General features: G+C 36.6%; 1 protein-coding gene across 1 annotated transcript in view; it reads right to left on the bottom strand.

The window, feature by feature from the left end:
* Positions 1 to 19,064, bottom strand: part of LOC124594577 (NADH dehydrogenase [ubiquinone] flavoprotein 1, mitochondrial) — a 42,164-nt gene extending 23,100 nt beyond the window's left edge. Inside the window, exons 1-5 of the mRNA XM_047132948.1 lie at positions 18,910 to 19,064; positions 17,638 to 17,708; positions 11,056 to 11,200; positions 6,373 to 6,466; positions 503 to 701 (exon numbers count right to left, since the gene is read on the bottom strand). Of these exons, the coding sequence (XP_046988904.1) occupies positions 503 to 701; positions 6,373 to 6,466; positions 11,056 to 11,200; positions 17,638 to 17,708; positions 18,910 to 18,958 (558 nt within the window). The 5' untranslated portion in view covers positions 18,959 to 19,064. The remainder of the gene's footprint in view (positions 1 to 502; positions 702 to 6,372; positions 6,467 to 11,055; positions 11,201 to 17,637; positions 17,709 to 18,909) is intronic.
* Positions 19,065 to 19,576: the final 512 nt, after the last annotated feature.

The following is a 19,576-nucleotide window of genomic DNA, read 5'->3' as shown; positions in this document are numbered from 1 at the left end:
AATTCCCATCAATACCACACAGGTGTAACAAGTATATCTGTAGACCTACCCTCAAAACTGTTAAAGTGCAAATGTGACATTACATTTTAATTACACAGAAAATAAAATTCAATTCAGGACACCCTTCCTCTTTTTGCAAGATGCATTCCTCTCTGCCAGTGCTTTGAGTGATCTAGCCTCTTTCTCCCCAGCCAATTCCTGCCTCCTCCCTGATGTACAGAGAGAAGTGTTTTTACACCCACTTGTAAGACATGAAACATTTCTTTTCATCAGGCAAGAAATGGCAATTCCAAAAGCTAGGAGTGACATCTATTTTGTGTGCGCATTTATCAACAGTACAAGGTGTTGCCTCTATAATGTAACATTTTAATACTGTCAAAGTGTGACAAAATTAGTTTGGGAGAGAAACCATTAATCTTGAAATATTTCACCCAGGACTAGTATCCTCAATGCAATATATTAATGGAGTATGACACATTTATTTAACAGTGATAATTCTTACCTCAGATATTGCCACTTGCATATTTGAAGCCTCATTATAAAATTCTCCACGAATATAAATATATGCTGCCCTTGCACCCATGGCTCTGCCTGCAACAAGGCAACCTTCCACTAATTTGTGTGGATCATGACGCATTATTTCCCTGTCTTTACAAGTTCCAGGTTCTCCTTCATCAGCATTAACAACCAAATACTTTGGTCTGGAAAAATAAAAGTAAATAGATAAATAAAATAGGGCTGTAACACAAAATTTGTTTTCAATTTGGAAATGTTAAACGACTGGAAACTTGTGATACAATGTTTCAATAATATTTCACACTAGAACTTAAGTCTCTGAATCGAGGTGCTGACAGTCCGATAGTAGCAGAAACTGGCCGGACAGTTTCTTTTATAAGTACTGTTCAACCCGAAAATCACACATATGGATCCTAATGCTTCACCTGTAACCTCAATGCTAGATACAGTATCTTAATATTTTGCACAGTTTCAAAATATTTTTAACAGTGCCTTCGATGGTAAAGCACAAAGTACAAATGATGGATTAGGCTTCTGAATTCGTCTTTATGATGCACACACAATTTTGATGCCGCATTTTGAACATAGGAATGATGACAGACAGGAAGAAAAAAAAAAAAAAGGGTGGTAGACAGGAAAGAATAATGGATAGGTGATACAAGGAAAGGAGGAAAATAAATTAAAAGCATAGGAGGAGGAAGAGAATAGGTTAGGATAATGTCAAAATAATTAGTACACAATTCACAAGAGTACGATTACATACTGAAAACTGCATTGATTTGTATAAACAAATTTGATACGTTTCATTCACTTAACAGCCTGTAAGTTCCGCTTCAATGTACACAGTCCAAACTTTCAGCGATGACATAAGCATCGAATTTGGCTTAGACAAGTGTGCCATATTGGCACTAAAGAAAGGCAAAAATCTCGAAGTAAAGGAACAAGTTCCAGTTAACAAAATAAAATGCCACCAGCCTAGTGGACACATCAAGCATGAACATGTAAAATGCTTGTTCATGAAAGAGTACACCTAAAAGGGAAAGAAAATTTTTAGAAGTAAACCGAATAGCAGCAATGTCATTTGGGCACGCAATACCTGGGTCATACCTGTAATCAGATACACTACAGACAATGTGAATGGGACACAAGCAGAGCTTGATAATTTATACAAGAAAACATGAAAACTCTTGACAGTTCACCGTGGACTCCAGCCTCATAGTAACATTGAAAGGTTGTACTTGCAAAATAAACTAGGTAGTATGAGACTCTTCCAAGAGAGGCATTCAGTGGAAGAAAAGAAGCATGCATTGGCAGACTATGTGAAAGATAGCAAAAGATCAGCTCTGATTGAAGTCAACAAGCTTCTCAATGTATGACAAACCAAAACTTAATGCCGGACCAACAGACTGCACAATTAAGCATTGGATGAACAGCTCTTGGGGAAAAAAACCTGGTCTTGGTTGACCAATGGAACCCTAATGAAGGAAATTTAAATATTGAATTTTGCAGTATAGCAACAAGCCATGAGAACAAGGGGTGCCCTTTGTACGAATTCATTTAGTCTATGAATATGGAAAATGACCTGTAACTGCAGAGCCTGGTTTTTTTTGACCTAAAATACCTAGAAAATTAGCACAAAAATGACTTGAAAATATTGATAAGATGACTTTAATCCAGTCTTTAAACTTCTTTGACTGACAGGGTATGTAAAGCGAGTTATAAAATGACCTACAGTAACGGAAAAAACTTTATAGGAGATTGCAAATGAAATTATAAAAAGGATAATTAAATTAAATGCATTACATTTTTCTTTAACAAATTTTGTTCTTTGAAGATGTACAGAAATTGTCATCTAACCATCACAGAGCTATTTCAGTAAGTGAGGGAATGTCTGGTTTTGGTCACCATGTGCTTGCAGCTAAAAAAAATCCTTTCAGTATTTGGTGAATTAGCTGGAGTGTGCATTTTGCTTTACTTCAGTTTCAAAAGCTACTCTTGTAAGTCAACACAATAATAATGATATTTAAAAAGTGGATATTAATTTTGGTACTGTATCAATTCAATAACTATATTTTTATTTCAATACCAATAACTGGTGCATGTCAACAACAGTAAATGACGCGACAATGAGAATAAACAGCTGTATCATCTATTTATTTTCAATATGTACAAATACATTCTTGAACAATATTGTTGCATTGTTCCTACTGCTACATGCATTGCTCATTCTTGCCAACATTGAAAGAATTACTTCCTGTGCCAAATGGACATTAAATAGAAATATGTAAGAAATTATTTAATATCTTAAAAATGGTTTATCATACTTACCCGAATATAAGAAGAGACTACATACAAGATGACCTGCCATTTTTTTTTTGTCTCCTTGACAAATATTTATTTTATAACATATTCTGTCTAATCAAAATTACGAACTTTTATTGATATAAAGTATCTCCCTAAAGAGTTAACATTTCACTTATTTTAATCTTGTGCTACTTATTTACTGTCTATGACTTGATGATACAAGGTGAAATAAAATAAAGAAAAATTAATTGTTTACATTAATTTTTCGTTCACTGTCAGTCTTGTTTATTTAGTCTGTCATCTGTGGTATCTCTATTTTTTAATCATCCTAAGGGGACAGCAGTGAAACTTACATGGTTACGGTGGAACTTTAGAACACAGCTGCTTTTTCCCGATCACACAACAGATTTTGCTTCTATACTGAAGTGGGAATGTTATAACATCTCATGCTTGCGACCGCATCATCTGCCCACTGCTCTCTCATTGGCTGTGTCTTTCCACTGTAATTTATTCTTGCAGTAACAATAGTAGTTAGTTTAATGTGATTTATTTCATTTATTAGACAGTTAATTCTGGATTAATTTTCTTTCTCGTTTCTTCTTAATGTCACCATCTAGTTCTAAAGCTAATTAAAAGCTGGCGACTTTTCCCCCCAGTATTCTAATACTTGAACAGTGATCAAATTTCTCAATTATAACCCAATTGGTAAATCATTACAGTTTCTCATATCCAAATAGAACACTGACTTGGGTTCAGAATCAAGTAATGATTTTTGAAAAACAAGATGAATGTTACCATTACTTAAAAAGCTGCATAAATGTATGTACAGGGTCCCATACATGTATGAGAACTTCTATTCCAAACTTATTGAAATAGAACAAAATTTTAAAGTTGATAGAATTTAATGCTATTTCCCCCTGTGTTTCACCAAATTGTCAATTTTTAAGCACACAATCTGATGGTTGTAGTGACTAGTTAATAGTTTCTCACATATCCTTTGCACTTGCACTGCAAATCAAATGTCATGTGATTATTCAAGCTAGGTTGAGACTGCAATGAGCACTTCAGAATATCATGAAATCTCAAGCCTATTCAAACGAAAGCAAGTTTGCTAAACCCTACCCTTCAGAACTCTTCAAAATAAATTTATATGAAATCTGAATAGCCAAAGCTTCATCTGCAAATGTAAGATGACCACTACACTAATCTATTAAACAATGTAAAAACATTACCTCAGCAGCTACAGTTTAATCTGTAAATATGAGAGGACTCCTTAACGTTTTTGAATGACAAAGTTGGGGGAAAAATCTCGTCTTATAATCAGTTAAATATAGTACTTACAATTTTGTGTAGCGTGAAGTTTAAAAGCATAATGAATAGAGAGAAAAAAATTACTGACATTCATAAGTATTTTGTGCTTTGGAGAGCTGCACCAAACCAGTCTCAGGACTGAAGACAACAACAACAACAAACAAAAACCAAAAATGAAAGCTTGGAGGGAATGGTACATTCGTAAGCCTCCTATTTACCAATCTGAAGAAGTTTCAAGAAACTGCAGAGATGTATATGAATGCCGAACGGCATTAAAAATGCAGCTGAAAAATCAAATAACTTTGTTAATATTGTTAATTTATGATAAACAAAATTAAGAATCTGGAAGAACTTGTCAGTGACAATGTTACAAAATTAGTACAAAATTATCACACCAAGCTGAAATCAGTTGTTTGTTGTATATTGTTTGGTGCATTATACAATTGTCTTTAAGGGGACAAGTAAATTGAATTGCTGTTTTTGACACTTGAATGCAGTTTAGAGTACGGTCAGGTCACGAAACATTGTGGAAACATTTTGATAGTGCTCCTAAAAATGCCACCTATATTTCCCCACAGATCCCAAAATTATTTAGATTCTGCAGCAAACTGTTCATGTTTATGTCTTGCATTAAGGCCAATTCACACCATATGGCACAAGTCAATTCGCTTAGCCCAGTGCTGAATGGTAAAAGTGAGATTATAAGTTGCCATCCACTACACAAAATGTCTGATTATAGTTTCAGAACTGAGAAACTAACAATGATAAAGTTTATTAATGGCCAAAGCAAACTTCATAACAGATATTCTTGATCATGCTTGTATGGTACATTGCTGAGAAGTGAAACAAAATTTTGAAACCAACATTTACTTGCTAGTGAAAATTAATACATACATACAAACACATTAAACAATATTTATAAGAGAATATATATAGTCTGTTTACCTTTCCATTACCTTTTTTTCCCCACATAGCAAATAAGGTTATAAACAACTATATTTTTCTCCTTCAACATAATTGGGTTTTTCAGTTATTAAAAGGTTATTTAATGAAAAGAGAGACAAACCATCATCAATATACATCCTTATTTATATATAGTGTAGTCGTCAGCGCTCTAAACACACACACACACACACACACACACACACACACACACAAAAATCACAACCACAACCACCACCAAAACACTTCTAGTTTCCACATAAATCTATTTCCAAACTGATGTTGAAGTTTGTGGTAGTGGTTCCTCAGCATCAAATATGGGAAATGTTAATACATATGAAATGTTTAATTGCAGGAAAACAGTTGAGAGAACAGTGCTTACAACAGGAACAAGAGAAAATAACAACTGGCAGGAAAATGTAAAATCTGTGAATGTAAAAACATTCTTTACTACATTTGTACAGTTACCTTGTTTATGTTTATGACACTGAGTGGTGGCACAGTAGGATCAAAAGGAGAAAATGATGAGAGATACCAATGTTCTCAAAAATTTAAAATGGATAAAATGTTTTGCCCCTGCTGACACAAAAACCTGCGGCACCCTGATCAGAACCAATGACAGAAAAGGCCGAATTGAGAAATCAGCAAAAGATTCAAAGTGTAGACTCCGCAAGAAAGCTGTTGTAACAACTGACCATATCTTGAGCTGTCGCCAAAAGCTCAGACTGATTACAAGCAGAGGCACAAAGATGGAGTATAGATGATCCACAGGAACTCTTTGCCAAAATTACCATCAGCCAGTGGGAACTTGTGGGGCCACAAACCACAAAAAGTTGTCATAAACAAACATACCGAATTACTTTGGGACTTTTCACCAGTAATTGCTAGAACCCAATACATCAGCCATCACAATCGTGGAGCATAACAAAGTGTGGATGATTGACATTGCCACCCCAGTGACAGAAGAACTGAGAAGAAATAAAATGAAAAACTTGCCAGATATGTGAACTTTAAAACTGAACTACAATGACTTTCGTATACACCCAGTGCAAGAGGTCCCTGTGGTTCTCAGCACAGTGGAAGCAGTGCTGAAAGATCTTAGCGGGCACTTTAAAACCAATGACACTGATAAAATATCCACCTGCCAGCTACCAAAACCCACTTTACTTAGATCTGCACGAATTATCTGCAGATACATCATGCATGCCTGACTCCTGATAATAAATGAAATCCAGCACAGTGTATTCATTTGCTGTGTTTACTATTATATATAATATGTATAATAATAATAATTTGTACCTGCCATCAGATGGCTTGTTCATGAAACCCCATTTCATTCCTGAAGGAAAACCAGCTCCTCCTCTGCCCCTCAAGCCAGAGGTTTTTATCTCATCTGCAATAAACCCAATACAGAATTATGACAGCTAACAACATAGACAATAAACTCAACTTCATTAAGATGACTGATAATTTCAGGATAATTACTATATGACAGCATCAAGCATGATTGCAGGGTAATGAATATGAAAACTCTATTATAGCTGTGTTTAAAACTGTAGAGAGCTAAATATATTATGCTATACTGTACGAGTATCAAAAGAAAAATTCATTTGAGAGAGCTATAAAATTATGAGTCAGAATTTCTGGCCTGTACCTACCTCCAAGAGTTGAAATTATGAGTACTGAAGCAGTCACCTAATTGTAAACATACACAGTACTATTTTCTATTTTCTGGGACTATTAGATCCTCCTCCTGAGAGGACAGAGGGATATGTTGTGGGAGATCAAAAGGGAAGAGAAGATCACAGACACCTATATGGGAGATACCCATCTGCTGTGAGCAGTAAAGGAAACAAAAGTACAGTCAATTCGAAAGTTTGAATAATTTTGTCTCCTGAAGGAAATTTTAGTCAGTAATTCTATCTCATAATTTTACAATATACTTAAAAACAAAGATGATGTGACTTACCATACGAAAGTGCTGGCAGGTCGATAGAAACACAAACAGACACATACATACACACAAAATTCAAGCTTTCGCAACAAACTGTTGCCTCATCAGGAAAGAGGGAAGGAGAGGGAAAGACGAAAGGAAGTGGGTTTTAAGGGAGAGGGTAAGGAGTCATTCCAATCCCGGGAGCAGAAAGACTTACCTTAGGGGGAAAAAAGGACAGGTATACACTTGCACACACACACACACACACACACACACACACACACACACACACACACACACACATATCCATCCACACTCTTACTTTGTTGAAAGACGGATAAAATTTGTGTTTGCAAAACAATGAAACCATACAGAAACAAAATTCTTACAAAGAGTATTCTGTCAACACACCTAAGCCTGCTTGAACACCAACGATTTCATTGAAGTTTTATGTGATCATTCACGCATGTCCTTATGAATACTGGAACAGTTTCACATCAGTTGAAGAGATACTGACCGAGATGTGTCATTTGTCTGGCTCAATGTGTGAATTTCTGATGACTGAGCTTTTATGTATCAGATAATATTTTGTTGAAAGAAATTAAATTTCACCATCTTGTACAACTTCATGTGTTCTCTTAAGAATAATAATAAAATGAATTTTATGAGCCATATTCAGCCACAAATTTTTAGACAAGATTACCTGGAGGTGGGGAGGGAAGAAGAAGAAGAAGAAGAAGAAGAAAACCCTGAGCCCAAAAAATTTCAAAGATTGGCTTCTTATATCACAGAGGGACTACAGGTATGACAAATGTGGAACTTGGCATGTAGTAACCTAACAACATTAGGTTTTCAAATATAAAGTCTCAATTGTATACCACTTTCTAAAACTGAATAAATTAAGTGCAAAGTTGAAGACTTTGTAAAAAGATAAAAAAATGCAGTATTTTCGACCTGACTTTGCAAAAATCTGCATTGTATAAAACCTACCAAAGTGTGCTCATTAGAAGGACCATGGTTTCAACTGCAAGAAAGTTTATTTGGTTATCCACCTCAAGCAAACAATGCTAGATAATTTGACCCAAAGATGGGCATGAAAATTGCGACATGAAAAAATGTAAGCTTTGCATTCTTGTATCTCAAGAGTAAATACATGTTGAACATGACACTTCATATGCAATAAGTCAGTAGCCCCCCCCCCCCCCCCCCCCCTTAGATCAATGGGTTTAATTTCCAACCAGGGCTAACAATTGCTACGCAAGTCGAAGCAAACTAGCTGGAAAATTTGTACTGCGAATAAAGTTTTAACTTAGGCTTCTTCTATTGATTAAAGGCATGATAAACATGAAACTGTGGCCACAACATCTTAGCAATGTATGGTTTTCCAACAAAGTAGTATCATTCACACATTGCTTTCCAAATTTCTACGAAATAATTGCAAACTCGATTTTAACAAAAATTACAAAAATCTATCACATACAACCTGATGTTAGAAAATATGTTTTCCAATGTGTGCTAACAATACCTGAAAATGATGGACAAATATGAGGAAATATACCATGGCAACAGGCTACATCCTAGCAACCTGTTGTCTGGGTTTGGTTGCATGTGGTTTTTATTTTTAAACTGACAAGCAACAACTCACTATAATGCATTGGTCCACGGTGGTGATGTCACTAACAGATCAAGAACATGAACTGACAACCTCACCAACATAGGGGTCACGCAAATAACTGTGCAATACCAGCCACAGGTGGGTTTCTTCATCCAGGTTCTCAAGACTGTAATTTGTGAACTGTTAATGTTGCCGAGGATGAAAGCAATATAGTAGGATATTATGTCGATAAATAAATAAAAAATACACGCAGCTAAACACGATCAACAAGTTGTTTGAAATGTACCCTGCTGCCATTGTACACCCCCTCCAATTTGTCAGTATTTTTCAGATATTGTTAGCTCATGGCTGGAAAATCAAATGTGATTTCCTGGTTGTCTGAAAAAAAAAAGATTTTCCACAATTAGACCGAATTTGATGTATTTTTGTAATTTTTACGAACATCAACTTTGAACTGATTTTGGGTAAATCTGAAATGCAGTACATGAATGATATTTTGTACTGGAAAACCTTAAGTTGCTAAGTTGTTGTGGATAAAGTTTCACGTTTATCATCCTTTCCATCAGCAAGATATAAGAAGCCTAATTTAAAACTTAATTCACAGTGTGAATTTTCCAGACAGTTTGCTTCAATTTATGTGGGACTGCTGGTCCAGGCTGGAAATTAAACCCACTATTCTGGGGAGAGGGGTGGCAGGGGTATCAAACACGTTTCCAATGAAACTGGTATTTGTGAAAGAACTGTCTAATATATCCATTTCAGCTTTTCAAAAAATTTTCAGCAAATTTGTAGATTATTGGAGAACAGTAGGCGAATGAAATGTTTTGTTCCGCATCCTTGTGCAACCGGACCTATTGCATATGAAGTTTCATGTTCAGTATGCTTTTACTCTATGAGATAATAATTGCAAAGTTTACATTTTTTTTCATGCTGCGTGACTTTTAGGCACAGCTCCGATTCAAATTATCTAGCATTGTTAGCCTGCACTGGTTGATCAAATAAACTTTTTTCGTTTAAAACCACTGTCTTTCTAATGGGAAGTTTTACAGCCTACAGTTGGTTTTTTTACAAAATCTTTTTACAAAATCTTCAACTTTGCATTTAATTTATACAGTACTGGAAAGTGGCACATAAATGAAACTTTACATTTGAGAACCTCATGTTGTTAGGTTACTACATGCCAAGTTTCCTGTTTGTCATACCGTTAGTCCCAGAGTTATAAATTTGAAGTTTTTTCATGCAGCTTTGCCTATGAATGAAAATGGTTCGTACAATTTTTTCATTGCAGTTCTTAAGAGAACAAAAAGCTCTACAAGATAGCCAAATTTCATTTCTTTTAACAAAATATTACCTGAGATATACAGCCAAAAGTCACCAGAAATTCTCACTTACTTTGTGTGAAGTCGTGCTTGAAGTTAAAGTGACTGCATGTTGGTCAGTATTGCTTTTCATATAAAATTTCATCAAAATCTGTGAGCAGGAAAATGTTCTGAACATAAGGCAATTAGACATGGTATGACCCACAAGAGTCATTCATTTCCACATGACAGTAAATAGAGAAATAGAGGAAAACAAAATCATTAAAAAAGAAACTTGGACACACATAGGAGGATGGCTGACGTATTGAAAATGGAAACCTTAACAAAAAGGACAATGTGATATCTTCTGAAGTGCACATTGTACCTATGCATCATCACCACCAGAGAGAGAGAGAGAGAGAGAGAGAGAGAGAGAGAGAGAGAGAGTTTCAGTTAACACATGGACCAGACAGACCCATGGTGTTACACTAAACTGGATGTGGAGGGAACTCACCTCAACAGGTATTAAGAACAAAACAGAAAAATATCCTCTCGTAACAACCATTTACACAGCTGTGTTACATGCTAAATACGTTATGGAAAGTTCTGGCAGATTGTAAATAATTTAGGAGTGAAGGCAACAATTAACTGAACAGTAGATACATTGAGTCGTTGACTGGAACCAAAAGAAATTATATATATATATATATATATATATATATATATATATATATATATATATATATATATATAGTTATGAAAACTTCACTATCTTGTACACCCCCTCCTCTCTCTCTCTCTCTCTCTCTCTCTCTCTCTCTCTCTGGTGTGTGTGTGTGTGTGTGTGTGTGTGTGTGTGTGTGTGTGTGTGTGTGTGTACCTTAATTTCCAAATTATTTACATGCAAAATAAACAGATGTAGTTGATTACATTATTTTACCAAAATTAAATGGGTATTTAATTCCCTCCATTTTCTGCAGAAATAACTGCCTGTAGATGGCTACTGACAGCAAACATTCACCCACTCAGGGCAAAAATAGCTGAGTGTTGCTCCACTTTATTATTGCTTTGGCACACATTTCCTTAATTAGAGGTGGAAAGAAAACTGAAATTTCTCCGCACAGAAAACTCACTCAAGATCCAGTCAGGTCCATTTACTAAGATCTCCTTTGTCTTGTACCAATCACCACGTTTCAATGCACCCTTCAGCCTCCAGTCATGTCTACCATACAAGTTTGTGAAGATGCGATCTTCATCAGAAAGGGGTCCGTATTTGCTCTGAAATTAATACAAGCTTAAGCCACTCAAAATTACACATCTACATAATTAAAGCAATTACAAAACAATTTGTAAGCAGAAATGGCTGAATGTGAAGGATTAATAACAATAGTGGAACATTTGTGAGTCATAAAAAATAGTTACCAATACAACCGAATAGAATATGAGAAACAGAAAGGAATTCCGTTCACTATAATATGAGTTTTTTTTCCCACCAGCATGCTAACAGTAACTTTTTTTAACAGATTTAGTTCCCCATCAAGAATGATCAATGTCTCACATGCTGTGGTGGACAACAAGACACTGAGCTGACCATCACATCTTCCAGCAACTTGCCAATTTTTGTAGAATGTTTGTTTATGCAACCAACTAAAGCCTGTATTAGTTTGACCTAATAGATTTTCTTGTCACTGCAAAATACAAGTCAAGTGGCTTAACTAGGTTTTAGTACTTCACTACTTAAAGGTTGAACCAGCTAATCAGATCATTTAGCAAGTCTTGCACTAGATGGCAACTGATACGAAGTAGTAAGAACAGTGAAAACTATGGACCTTACGGTTGAAAGTGTGGGACAAACAAGTGTTTTTTTTTTTTTTCCACAGCGTATTCTATTTCTATGTAATGCAGGCTTGAAATGGGCACTATATCAGTCTCAGATATTTTGACTCTTGATGAAATATCTCAAATAGTGGTGTTTGTGCTTTTGAACAAGTATTTTCTACTTCTCTCCCATCAGCCATCCTACACTCCAAAACACTGGTTATTTGTCTACTGCAGAAAGTAATTTCTGAGGTTGACACTAAAATTTTCTGTCTAGACTGTTATACTACCACTTATCTCCAAGGTTTTTGCTGTCATTCCATTTACGAACAAGTAAAACTGCTAGCGAAATACTGGTTAGCATTTTCCACTGCACTGATGTCAGTTATGGAATAACATTGTTGCAGTCTATTTATTTATGTACAGAAAAGAGGTCTCAGTACTGACCCAAAAGGAAACCCGTACCAGAGTTACTGAAACAGATATTTTTAACTTAAATTAAAGCTTTGTGTATTTTCTCTATGCACTGCTACAGAGGGCTCAGCAGACACCTCTATGTGAAGTCAGGATAGCTGTTGGAAACCCATGACGTGGCAAAGACATCAATCAAATATTATTAGATCTCAATCATTTTATTCTCAATGTTTGTAAGTGGTCGTCCATCTGCACCCGCCTCAGCTGTTATTCAACTCAGCGATACATGCACAGGTGAGGTTTAATGATTCCAGTGCTGTGGCAGGTTGCCGGTAAGCAGCTGTCGCTGTTGCTCACCGTGAAATGGTCTCAGGCTGGCTGCTAGATTGTCCTCTGTCCCACTCTGAATTCTACAATTACCTCCGATGACTATCTATGATGTATCTGATGTTGTCGGAAAACAGTCAGTTCCTCCACAAGTAAATGGTTGGTGGCAAGCAGCATGAAGTTCACCAGACGAAGTCCATCATCGAGTAAACCTTCGTCTAGTTCATAGACTGTAGTGGGCATCTAGGACATAGATTCTCTACAATATCTTCATCATGAAATAGAGTGCCACTACTGTGACTGCTACTGATCCCAATTACTAACTCGTGATGAGAGCTGAGGTATATTAAGGGAACTGGCGTGAGACTATGACACAAAGCTGAGTTCGTAATGACCATATGTGTTGTCCTCATTCTACTATATTCATTAACAGGCTGTTAGCTGCTGTCTCAGTTCCTCGCTATGCTACGGCGCGACACACTGGCTCACTTCCTGCTTCTGCCTTTGTCTCTGGTATGACCCGAGTTTACCAGTGGAAATGTGAAAGAGTTTTGATAAATTTTTTTGTAATGTCTACCCATTACTAGTCTGTACTATAACACGTCCCTTTTTTTATTGTCCCAAATTTTCCCTTTCTTTCACTTATTAGTAATAATTATATACCTGCCTTGTATTTTTTAAGTTGTTCTATAATCATTTTCTGGGTTGCTTCTCAACCTATTAGTTGCTTAATTAATCTACTTTGTAATTCTGTCCTGGTTACATAAACCAATCACACTTTTCACTTAACTGTTTATTAATGTTCATATCTATTCCACAGGTATCCGAGGGTAGTTCACTAAGATGGAGATATCTTACGTTTTATATGAAAATTAGCACAAAGATAATGCTTGTCATTGATGCACTGAAAATAACTTTATTTTGTCTATGTTTCTTGTAATGTTGTTCACATGTTGCAATATTTGAGGAACTGAAATTTGTTCTTTTTCTCAAGTTAAAAATTCATCTAGGGGGTGTAGCAAATTGGAATTCAAGGCATCATTAATTTAAAAAATTGGGCTCTGTTTAGGTAATATGTGTGGTGGTTCCTCTGGCAAATATATCTTTGGCTGGGATATGTTAATCACTGTTGTGTCCATGATGGTAGCTGGAAGGTAAAATTGTCTTCCTGGTACTTCACATCTAGTTTAGGTGATTGTGCCTTTATCCAATATCCTTGACTTCCAGCTATTACTTATAAAACTGCTATCTTCCTGCTTAGGATATCAGCACTCATATCTGACACCTGATTTATGAATTACTTCATAGTCTAACCCAATTTTAACACCATTCTCACTAATTGGCTTTATGGATCTTTCAACTGTAATAACCATTTTAAAGGCATGTGGTCTGTAATCACTTTGAATTTCCAACTGTACAAACAGCAATGAAAATAAGGGGTTCTGTAAATAACTGCTGATATTTTTCAGTTGTCAAATAATTAGTTCTAGCCTTATACAACTGTCTAGAGGCATATGCCACCCGATGTTCTTTCCCACCAACATTCTGACTAAATATACAACCCAGTTTATTCTCAAACCATGTTCTGCACTCATTCCATTCAACACATCCTGTAATTCTTCCCAACTTTCAATGATGATGGCACTGTCATTGGCAAAACTTTTTGATATCCTTTCACCCTGAATTGAAATCTCACTCTTTGACCTTTTTTTTTCTTTGTCACTGCTTTTTTAATGTACACATTGCACAGTAGCAACAAGAGACTGCATACCAGTCTTACACCCTTTTTAATCCAAGGACTTCACTCTTCACATTCCAGTCTCATTGTTACCTCCTAGTTCTTGTACATGTTGTATATTACCTATTTTTCCCCACAGCCTACCCCTATTTTTCTTAGAACACAAACTTTCACCCTTTTACACTCAAATGTTTTTTTTCTTTTTCAGCTCAACAGATCCTATGAACATGTCTTTATTTTTCTTTGGTCTTGCTCCCATTGTCAACTGCAACATCAGAACTGCTTCTCTGGCACCTTTATCTTTTCTAAAGCCAAATTGATCATCATCTAACACATCCTCAATTTTCTTATATGTTCCTCTGTATACTAGTCTATCAGCAACTTGGATGCATGAGCTGCTAAGTTAATTGTGCGAGAATTCTCACACTTGTCAGCTCTTGCAATCTTTGGAACTGTGTGAATATTGTTTTACGGAAAGTCAAATGGTATATCACGAATCCCATACATTCTACACAACAAAGTGAACAGTCTTTTTGGCACCACTTGTGCCAATGATTTTAGATATTCCAAGGAAATGTTATCAATCCCTCTTTCTTTATTTGATCTTAAATCTTACAAAGCTCTTAAATTCTTCTTCTAATACTGGATCTTGTATCTCTTCCCTACTGACTCCTTCTTCTGCCACATCGTCAGGCAAGTCCTCCCCCTCAAAGAGGCACTGAATGTTCTTTTTCCACCTAGGTGCTCTCTCCCATGCATTTAATAGTGGAATTCCTGTTGGCCTCTTAATGTATTGTTATCATCCTTGAAACATTTGCAGAAATCATTCAAACTAAAATTTTCTATCAATTCTAGATTTCCAGTACAATAGTTTGCTAGTAGTGTCCCAAAATACTGATCACTCCTCGTCAATGTGCATCCATATTAAGTGGTCTGTAGCAGCTCAATGGTGCAATGACTACCACTGGGTGGTGGGAGCCGCCTTGTTGCTGCTCAGGAGGCACACTAATCCCACCTAGGGTGACCTAGGTTTGTTGTATGGTGGTGAGGGAGACAGGAGTGACTCCAGAATGTAGTGGTGTAGGACGTGGCTGGAAAGAAAAACGAGCGTGGACAAAACAGTTCTTTATTACCCCATCAGATTTGGAAAATTACGTGGATGTACTCCTTATCTGTGGCACAGTTTGACATTGTCTCGTAATATTTCCACTTGGTGATGCAGAAAAAGTAAGCATAGCAAACCGACTACGGTCTATGCCTGCTGTCCAGGATACGGCTCACTGTGCTCAGCATTCTGGGCACCATGTTGGCTGTGACAATCACGACTCTCACCTCAGAGCTGGTAGCCAGTGGCAAGTCTGTGAAGGCATCTTACACTGTAGCCACAGATGTCCTAGTTGCACAGCAGCAGGTTGTGCCACCCAAGGAGATGAATCCCGGACTGGTGGCAGCGGCACTGCATCATAGTTATGGCGCTGACTGAGGCTGCGCTCGTAGAACTCGTGGGGACAACTGACACACCGTAGATGCCATGCATGGCCCTGCCTTGCCAATGACCTACTTAACTAGGTCAGGGATTTAAATGCATTTGTCTGGCACTGGCTATGCTATTGGAGCCATATTTCTATGTCTGAGTCCTAATTATGGCTGGGCTATGTCTGAGTCCTAGGTAGTTACTGGTCATTTGGCACGATATCAAGAGAGTAGCAATACTCATCTTTAAGATCATGTAGTTTTTGCATTTATTTTCTCCCATATGGTGTGTTGTAATGCACAATGTCTTTTTGCTCACTGACTGGTACCACTTTTCATTTATACTACAACTTACCTTGTAGCAAGTAGAGTTTTTAAGCCTTACTGTTTCCAGAGCACCCTGCAACTTACTTGCATGTCTGGAAGAATAGACAGTACTAATGATCGCAAACCATACAAAATTAATTCAAAATAAATCTGCTGATTGCAAATATCTCCAAGTCAGCTGTATTATATACAGACATACTACCTGTTGGTTGACTAAAAACTTCAGCTATCCACACATGTCTACTGGACCAACCCAATAGGTAGTATCCCTACACCTAACACAGCCAATGCCAAGATATTCATAGTCAGAAAACCTATGTCAGACTGACTTCATATGGCTGTCCATTGTCAATGTCTATTCTTCCCAACACGAAAGTAAGTAGTAAGTAATATACACCACAGGAGGGGTGGGGGGTGTCCTGGGTGCAAATGATAGTAACATCATTGGTCAAGACTCTCTCACCACAGTCTCATTCCCACTGGTGTGGGAGTCCAGAGTAACGGTACGAACATCAGGCCGTGAATATATGCGACTATGACACAAAAATGTAGACATTGTGACTTACGGAAGTTTGAAATGTCCAATAAAACACCCTCAACCGTCTCACTTTCCAATTTCATATTAGTTTTGCTATCAGTTTCAGCATTACGTTATGCCATCTGACCAACTGTAGGAAGATCTCACCTCTTGTGGAGTCAAAATAGGGGCCATGTAACACAGAGGTTGGTAGCAAAAGTAATATAAAATTGGAAATTTAGATATGTGAAGGTATTTTGATTTGACACTTTATGCTGAACAGCTGATGTCCCACAAACATTCAGTGTAAAAATGGACTTGCAGAGATTATGGAAGTTTGGGTCAGTCCAGGAAGTGTGCACAGATAGCTTAAGTGGTTAAGGCAACCGCTAACAATAAGTGGGAAATCTCAGTTTGAATCCCAGTTTGGCATAAACTTTCACACATCACTAACTGGTAGTATATCTGCACCTAATCCAGTTGATACCCCACGACTATCAGGAAACCATGGAATAAACTAACTTCTTTGAACAAAAATTAGTCCATGTAGAGATTTATAATTATGGGAACATCTAATTTCTCCATATATCTCTGATCAGTGTGGGCAACCCAACTAACATATGTACCATATATAATTTCCGGAAATAACAGAAGAAAGCTCCTTCAGAAGAGTGTGTTTCTCAAGCTTGAAGGAAACCAGAAAAAAGTATGAGCAATTTCAATGCTCATGGGCAGAGTAAGCAAGCATTAGTTCCCTACACGATGGTATAATTTTGAAGTGTAAAACATACGTCAAGTCTAAATAGGTCATACATTGATACAGAATCCTGGATGGAGGCACAAATAATGGCGTAAGTAATGAACAATTTGTCACACACAGTAAGCTTTGAGCAAGGTTGGCATATAGGCACATACACGTTATAGCTTAGTTTACAAACATCATACACCAACTTTCAAAATGAAAGGTATTTTAGTTAATGTAAAAATATATCAATGAGGAAAAAAACTGTAAAGTTGAAGTAAAGTATTTTCATTCTACCTTACAGTAAGAAAACTATATATGACATGTCATGGTCTTTCCCTTTTCTTTCCTTTACCTACCTTTGTTGGTGGAGTGGCTGTGGTGGTGTTGTGCCTGACTGGCACATTGTTAACAACTGATGCAGTACAACCTGCAAAACAAACAGAACTCTTACACCAATGAAGGTATGTATTCAATCATTTTCAGAGGGTGTCTTGATGTTCTGATACCACTCAATGCCACAGACTTGGCAGCAACAATGCATAACAATAAATTCTTATGAAATAATAACTTTATTTGAATCTGCTACCGCTGAGTGAGCATCACAGCATAAATGTGTGTTAGTGATCTCTATTATGCAGACAAGTGTCATTAACTGCACAAGAAAAACTCAGCAGCTACTTGGACCAAGTAAAGTCCTATTGGCCTCATATCATTCAAGGAAACCATAAAATAAATCATAATGACCTGATGGGGGAGTTTAACCTCACATCTCTTAAGTAGGTCAAATATCTTAGTCGTACCATCTTAATAGATTGGCAGAGTAGACTGACCAAATAGTATTTGTTTGCTGCATTTGCAGTGTATCATCAAACATTTAAAACCCAAATGGTAAATAAAGAATGACCATTTCCCACTTTTTATTTTAATCACTTGTATTGTCTCCCCTCAGTTAAAGTTTGAGTTTCGAACTTCAAATTTTCTACTGTTGTTCATGTACTACACTTACGAGTCTATGGCAAGTAATCAGCTTTGTCCCTATCAGTTTAATATACCACAAGATGTCAAAATCCGGTAACTTTATTTTTATTCTGGTGCATACTTTGTTAACAATGTTTTTATCGCACATAAAATAAGACAATTCTGATAAAATTTGACAGATAAATTAGGAGTAGGCCTACATCAGTTACAGAATCGTTTCCGTATCGTAAAAGGCGAGCACACATAATGTGTTGAGCACACATAATGTGTTACATGTCCTGATGACAGTAACAAGATTAAATGGAGCATGAACTCGGCTGGTGGCATATAAAATATGGACTGGTGAATTACAATTTGTTACTGCAAAAGAAGATAAATATTGCCACTACAGATGAATGGTTTATAATAGCATGAGGACTATTATGTAACCCCTTCAAAAATTTCACTGTTCGCGTTCTTCAACTATATTAACAAGGAAAGTCAACAGTTGAAGCGATTACCAGAAGCATTTAATGCTCACTAGTAGCAGTATAGTGAAAATAATCCTAATTAGAATAACAACTTTTTCACATAATTAACAGCTGTATCGCGTTTAAACTGATTCAATGATATTACAGAGCAAAAGTGAGGCTTACGTAGAAGTATCTTACCTACACTACCCCGAAATACCTGCTGCCACCTAACTATTGCTCCAGCCATAGTCCCTCCCCAAATACAATTAAAATTAAAACACAGACAGTATTTAAAACACACAAACAAGGTACTCCGTATAGTTGCGCTTAAGGTTGGCAGGACGGCTGCAAAGTTCGATATATCGATATTTACAATGAAGTTCGACTACTGAGATTTTTGCATAATAAACCAATGATTTATGAGCAATTACTGAAACAAAAATCAGACCTAGACTAGAAACGAGTGATTCATAGCGTCCACTGTTATTAATTCTGCAAGTAAGTTAGTTACGTCAATCATACGTGAACGGCGAAGTGATAATATTCTATGACTGTATATAATATAAAGTGCTGTGAAACCCTCCGCGAAAACTAAAAACATCGTACAAGGCGCCGACTTGAAAGGTAAAATGCTGCGTGGCAATGATTTCATAGTTTGTGTAAGTGGTGCGAATGATGTGGGAAGCAACGAAGCTGGTGTCTGCATTGAAGCTTTGAAGAATTCTCTTGAAGAAAATAAGCAGATAAACACGATTGTCGCTACTGTCCCGTATTGCTACGATCTGATGAAAATCTCGTGCGTTAGCAAGGGAGTAAGAAGAACAAATATTACAGTTAAGGCATTATGTTCAAACTATGGAAATTG

Source organism: Schistocerca americana, chromosome 2 (genome assembly GCF_021461395.2).
Source record: "Schistocerca americana isolate TAMUIC-IGC-003095 chromosome 2, iqSchAmer2.1, whole genome shotgun sequence".
Classification (NCBI taxonomy): domain Eukaryota; kingdom Metazoa; phylum Arthropoda; class Insecta; order Orthoptera; family Acrididae; genus Schistocerca; species Schistocerca americana.
This window is presented reverse-complemented; position numbering and strand designations above follow the sequence as displayed.